General features: G+C 31.5%; 1 protein-coding gene across 1 annotated transcript in view; it reads right to left on the reverse strand.

Annotated features, from left to right (window-relative positions):
• Positions 1-6,992, reverse strand: part of LOC107442091 (multidrug resistance-associated protein 1) — a gene marked incomplete in the record, with an annotated part of 63,181 nt that overhangs the window by 32,481 nt on the left and 23,708 nt on the right. Inside the window, 4 exon segments of the mRNA XM_021148688.3 lie at positions 1,401-1,541; positions 4,140-4,277; positions 4,350-4,415; positions 6,337-6,573. Coding sequence (XP_021004347.3) covers positions 1,401-1,541; positions 4,140-4,277; positions 4,350-4,415; positions 6,337-6,573 — 582 coding nt within the window.

Below are 6,992 nucleotides of genomic sequence, written 5' to 3' on the forward strand. Positions count from 1 at the left end.
TAAAAAAAACGTGTACCTGAAGTGAACATAAGAAAACATTAAAAGGTCACAGGTAAACGGAGGTCCTAAGTTAATATAGGTCAAAGAACCAATACAGTCGATGACAAATTGACAACAGGTAAGACAGAAGAACAAGGCGTAATGAGCCAAGAAAATCTCAAATGTAAAACAAAAGGAGGTGAAGATGTAAAGTGGTAAAACAAACAATTATCAAATACAATTAAAAGGCGACGCTAAAATTTGCAAAGCAAGGAAAGGCAATGTAAATAAGCCAATTAAAAAGCACAATGTAGTGAATAAATAGATTAAAACAGAATTAAAAAGCGAATGAGATAGATAAAACAACAAAACGTTGTCAAAATAACGGGAAGCGAATAGGCGGGCAGCCCAACAACCGGGACTGAGTTTAGTTCGTGTAGAGCGGAAGTGTGTAAACTACTTTGGAGTCATCTTTTTTCTGGAAAATCCAAATCTGCAAGAAAAAAAAGAAGAAAAAAGAAAGAAAAACCGGAAAGTATGTAAAAAAGTATGTAAACCATCAAATATCGCGAAAGGTACGCATGGATAAAAAAAAAATGGTGAGAGGAAACATTTAAAAAATTATATTTCAAAAAAGGTAAAGAAAAAAATTTTCAAAAAAGTGTTTAAAGATGCGATCCCCAACTTTGAAATTTTAAGGAGAATTTTTTTTTCTTTCTTTTTTCTTCTTTTTTTTCTTGCAGATTTGGATTTTCCAGAAAAAAGATTACTCCAATTTAATTTTCAAAATATTATAATTTTGTTCATAGATGGCACTGTAATCACACAATAAAAATCAGGTACAAATTGTTTGAGATGGAGTTATGTAAAAAATATATTTCAGATCAAAAAATTAAAAGTAGAAGTGATTGATATTTTTAAAAACGTATCGAGGGAAATCAAATTCACCTTCTGCCACACCATTTGGTGCTGGGACGACTGCTAGGGATAAAGGGGACAGTTTGTTATCTTTGGATAGTTTTCTAAAAACATCGAATATGTCCTTTTTTATTCTTTCGACTTTGAACTAATTTTTCGAGTCATATACATTTTAAAAAATCTGTACTCAATTTTTATTTTGTGATTACTGTGCCATATGTGAAACAAAATGCAACAGTTATATTGCAGTTCTTTTTCGTAGAAAATCAAAATATATTACTAAAAACTGGGGTTTCTTTTTAGGATTTTTAAATTACTAATGTCCCCTTCCCTAAGGATGGAGATATGTGGTTGAATTGGGTATCATTGATTTCATGTTTTAAAAATATACCCTTGGTGTATTTTTAGATTTTTAATCCACTGAGTATTTCTCAAATTTCTGACAGTTTCAATGCTTTTGAATATTTTTATGTATATAAAGTAATAGAAAAGAAGTAACATACCTCAACAAAATAAGCGAAAAGATGTAAGAGACTTTGGAAAGGAGATTTTAATAGATAAATTATGAAATAAGAGAGAAATATTGTCTTCACATTAGCATTATCTTCCATCAAAACGTAAGCAGTTATTGTGGCCAGAGACACCTGTAGGTGAAATTCAAAACATTAAATACACATTTTGTATAAATAAAATATAAATTTGTTTGTCGAAACTGTTTGAAATTTAAATGTTTTGAAATATGAAATACACATTTTGTTTTGATAAAATACAAATCCCCTAGTCGAAACTTTGAAATATAATATTTTTTTTCAGCTTTAACACGTTCACGCCGGGTGTTGCGCCTAAAAGCGTGACGGAAAAGAGAAAATACTGGTAGAAGAACTATTTCAATATTAGATAATATTCAGGAGGAGTTAATCTATTCTCAACAATAACAATTCACTGTAAGGAAATTTATCACAGTGAAGAAGCAATTCAATATAAAAATTGCATCTGTTAAAAACAATTGGTAGTTACGGATTTTTATTATTCCCGGAAAAAAACTAAAAAATGAAATTTATTTGTTACCAGCTTTTACTCCGGTGTGCCATCCGATGAGACAATCTAGCGTGACCCACCGGTGGGTCACCTCGGCGTGAACGTGCTAAATTATTTTTTTAGGTAGAAAAAAAAGTATTTTAACCCATTACCCTCCCCCCCCCCATCAAGAAGAATTTTCTCTAAGTCATCATTATTTTTTATTCTAAGAATTTATCTAAGAGGAAAATTTCAAGTGGTGTTTTCCACTTTAGTTCCAAAAATATTATAAGCGCATACTTTAAAATCTATAAATGAATTTGTATATTATTAATATATATATTTCAGTTAATACAATTTTTCCCCAGATAAATTTCAGAAAAAAAATAGTTCAGTTTCAACAAGGGATCGCATCTACGTTTTAAAAATAGAATAGTGATAACTTAAGATAATGACTTAATATTTTTTCTTATATTTCAATGAAAGATATATACTAACTACCACGGCATTTTAAATTAAAGTCATAATACTTAGCTTTAAAACTGACACGTTTTCCTTGTTGAAATTACTGGACGAAGTGATTTCCAAAAGATTTTCGGAAAGTGTTTACCTTGATATATGTCAGGGTGCCTCATCGAAAATTTCCGATTCGTTCAAAGTGATCCTGAAAACGATTCTACAGGTATGATTTCTTTCTTAGTGAATTGATAAAGTTATATTTGATCTACAACAACGATTGTTGTGTCCAGATATTGCAGCGACAAAGTTTTGTGCCACAAAATGTGATGCCTATTTGAAAACAGACTTATTTGTTTACTACCGCCATTGGGGCGTATCACGCTAACTTCTACAATTTGTGTTTACGATTTGGATTGCAAATTTCAGTTTCAATAGTGCTTACGTCAACAATTATAGTGGGCGTCTCACGAAAACTTGAAATAAATTAATAGTGTGATTTATGACTACAAAAGCTGATTATTTGTGATTATTTGCAAACATTTGTGCATTCTGAAACTTTTATTTATCCTGGTCACGGCACCAAATAGAGCTTCATAGTGCGAGTNTAAAGCCATAGAATGTAAAACAGCAAATTTTAATGAAATCTTTAAATTTGAAAATTATATCAAAGATAAAAACTACAGACCAATAGCTGCACATTTCACCTCCGACGCCTCATATCATAACTATCAAAACAAATAATTTCATCAACCTTTCTGAAAATAACGTTTACTCATGCTGATACAATTCTGAACAACTCCAAAATCAAACAAACACAGTTTAGAGCAAGCTGCTCAATTTATTTTTGATTCCTTTTTAGTTATTCAAGCAAAGAGCTTGAAACATTCATAAAAGCAACTCCATTGCCTGCTTACCTCATTGCTCAACCAAAACTGTTCAAAAATTCCAGATGAATGGGATAGGGGCCGCTTCGCGGCCCAGGTGCCCAGTAAAATCTAAACACTAGGACTAGGACGTTTTCCTTGTAAGGGCAATAAGGCCGCAGACTACCAGTTAGACTACAACGAACGAACGAATACGTTTTCCTTGTTCGATGGATGATATTTTTCCAAATGAGGACAGGATTGCGAGTATATATGCAAAGATCCCAACTTGCTGCAGACAGTAGATAAATATCTCCGTGTGGTAGTCTTTCAATGTACGATACTTGGTTTAGTAATTTGTGATTTATTGAATTTTTGCTTTTCACTTTTGAAAAAAATTAAAAAACTTATGAGATACGCCACATTTTTATACCTAAGCCGAATTGAGCCAACGCCTCCTATAACTGAAAGCTTTTCCACACGGTTTCTTACAAGTAGTCCAATCTGACCCCAATGAAAATAAACTATTTAACAAAAGAGAATTAGAAAAGAGAGAATTAGAAAATCTAGTAAAAATAAGAAAGTGGTAGCAAATATATGTCCGAAGATTTGTTTAATTTATGAATATGATTGGTTTGCTTCAATTACTTGACAATCACTACAGATTCTTCAATTCTCAAATGCATATGATAAATTTCTCTGACGTTATTAACTTCCTCACTTCACTTTGGTTGATCTGAATTTTACATGGGGAAAAATGGCAGTATTTCTATAAGAACTTTCAAATTAGGGCAACAGTTTTGCCATGTAAAATCTTGCAAAACATTTGGCACTAAAAGAAAAATTGCTCACAAGGAGTTGGTATAGAAGTACTTCCATTTACCAACTCTTCTGTTTACTTACCATTGACGTTGAAGAGAGAAAGAGAAACTTAAACGCAAGTCTTAAGCCAGTTGTTTTTCGAAACTTTCCAATTTCCTCTCTTCGAAGTTTAATGATTTTTTCAAGAAAGAATTCTTCCCAAGCATACATTTTTAGAATCTGAAAGTATATTTTTTCTTTGTGAGAAAAGGAAGTGTATCATTAATTTATTCAAAAAAATTAAAATCTTACTTTCATTCCTCGAATGCATTCGGACAACACTTCAATCATTTCATGTTTTTTATCATTTGCTTTTTTCTGAAACATAAATATGAAAAAAAAATAGAAATTTTTTTAACACTAGGTTTACGGACATTTCTTATATACCTATCTCTACGAACACACATCAATTTGACGTATGAAAGAATTGTGATTCTTAATTTAATAAATTCAATTTAGCAGATTTTTATCCACCACTATTTCTAAATAATTCGTAGGCCTATATAATTCACCACTTCATATTTTCAAAATTTAATTTGTTGTTATTTACCATTTTTTTAATTATTTTCACGTGTCTGGAGCAGTTGGCATCTCTGCACTTAGAAACCAATGTATATATATATTATTAGAAAAAAAATGAAGATATGAGATATATATTTATGAAATATTCCAGTATTTTATGTTTCAATACTCGAACTAAGCAACTGAAAATTTTAAAATCTGACACGCTGACATCAATTGACATTCTGCGTTTGTTCTTTCTATTACTGCTTATCGGCAACAGTTGTTTATCACTTGTTTTATTTGAGATAACGAATCGAAGTATTGTCGGTACATTCCCATACCTGCCATCTTTTAATCCCTTCCATTATCATTTTTCCCAGTGGTATTAAAATGGAATTAAAACTTCAATTTTAAGCAAACAAATACGTTGTATTGAGAAAACTTAAGTTGACAACCATGATAGTAACGCATATTAATATCTGTGCTTAATTTTTGTAAGAATAGTGGTGATAAATATCATTTAAAAATTAAGATTATAAAAGAAAAAATAGTATCTAGTTACTACCACTTTAAATATGAAAATAAAATCTTCCGGAACAGTCGAAATCCGTCAAAATGACGTGTCCCGTAAACCTAGTGTTAAAATTAATCATTAATTTTTTCTTGTCTAATTTAACTGATCATGTATCCATGGGCCGTACAAAGTTTGATGACTTAATACTTTTGTGACCAAAACTGCGTATTCTTTTTTGAAGGTAATAAATCAGTTCGAGAATTCTCTGAGAATCTATGAGAGCAGAGATACCAATTTCTCTGGTTTCGACGAAATATATTAAAGAATTGTAGAGAACTACAAACTAAATTTTACAAACTTTTGGTTATTTTTGCCCACTTTTTACACAAATCTATACGCCTTAATTGTATAACTGCTAACTTGAAAGGCTGTTGAGAATGGTAGCAACACAAGCGTTTAGGCATATTAAATCTTGAAGTTAAAAGTTTAAAGAAAAAATAACATGCGGTAGCCATGGAATCTTATGAGAATTTGCAAGAAAATCATCATCATCATAGCTGGCCAGACAGCCCAATGTGGGCCAATGCTTTCCTCTGAAGATTTCCCCATAACGACTTCCGATTTATTTTTGATCTTCAATTAATTTCAAGAAAATCAGATTCCACCTAGTCAGCTCATCTCAACCGCGGCCTTAATATTTCTGTAAAATGTTAATTCAATGAAACCTATGTAAGTTAACCACTAGTTACTTATTCTTTTAGTGCTTGAGTAATAATTTTTTGTCTAGTATTTTTTTTTTTACATTTAGCATCTAATTGATCATTACAAAAACATGCATGAGATTAAAAGCTCAGCTATGTTCCTAATGCCCTTGGAAAAGCAGCTGTGGCTGGTTTTAGACTTTTAACTGAACATGACAGTCTGAAGTCTCGCCTCCTTCGTATTGGCTTAGCCGATTCACGTGACTGCTCTCTTTGTGACCCATAAGATATAGATACCCAAATATTAAATGCATTGGATACGTGATCTATCCCAGAGAGTGGCAATGGAAGAAAGTAAATTTACGTGGCTCGTCCATTAAGTGTTAAGAATAAGAAATATTTTGGGGCAAAATGGTTTCCATTTTGGTTTTTATTCTGCTGTTTGTTTTTCTGCTTGAAATATCAGTCTTATGGTAAGATTTTAAAAATAAGTATAATAAATGTAAACACAGAATATTACCTGATAAATTAAACTACAATGTTCAACAATGATGTTTATGGGTATCAGACAGAAAGCTGTTAAAACACCTATAAAACACGAAGCTCCAACGAAAACCCATAAAATATAGATACCCAATACTAAACGTATTGGAGAGCCCCACAAGTCACTCATAATGAAGATGCCCTGAAAAATGTTATCTGCATCTACTGTAATTAGATTCTTGATCTTTTGAGGCATTTCAGAAACTTTGAGAGCCTGGAAAAATAAAATTAAAGTATTTCGTTAATCAATTATCTACAGGTTTTTTAAATTGCATAAATGAAGGGGGGGAAAACATTGCAGTGGATAATTATTGTACCATTGTTCAAATTTGTCCATTAACTCAAAGTTTGAACTTAAAATAAAAATAGTTATATTGGACTGGGGAACAACATTTTTGCTGCATTTATGCAAGCACTTGATCTTGCATAATTCGGGTACATATGCACATAAAGCTACATCTGCACATATTTCTTAAAATATTATGTTTAAATCAGTCTGAGCGTGCAAGTTTATGAAGAACATATAGTTTTTATAGTTTTATATACACGCGGCGTGCACACACACACACTTTATATATATATATAGACTTTCTTGTCATTAGGGCTGTCAAAAATGACCTTCCAAAGATGAGT

The sequence above is a fragment of the Parasteatoda tepidariorum genome, chromosome X2 (genome assembly GCF_043381705.1).
Source record: "Parasteatoda tepidariorum isolate YZ-2023 chromosome X2, CAS_Ptep_4.0, whole genome shotgun sequence".
NCBI lineage: Eukaryota > Metazoa > Arthropoda > Arachnida > Araneae > Theridiidae > Parasteatoda > Parasteatoda tepidariorum.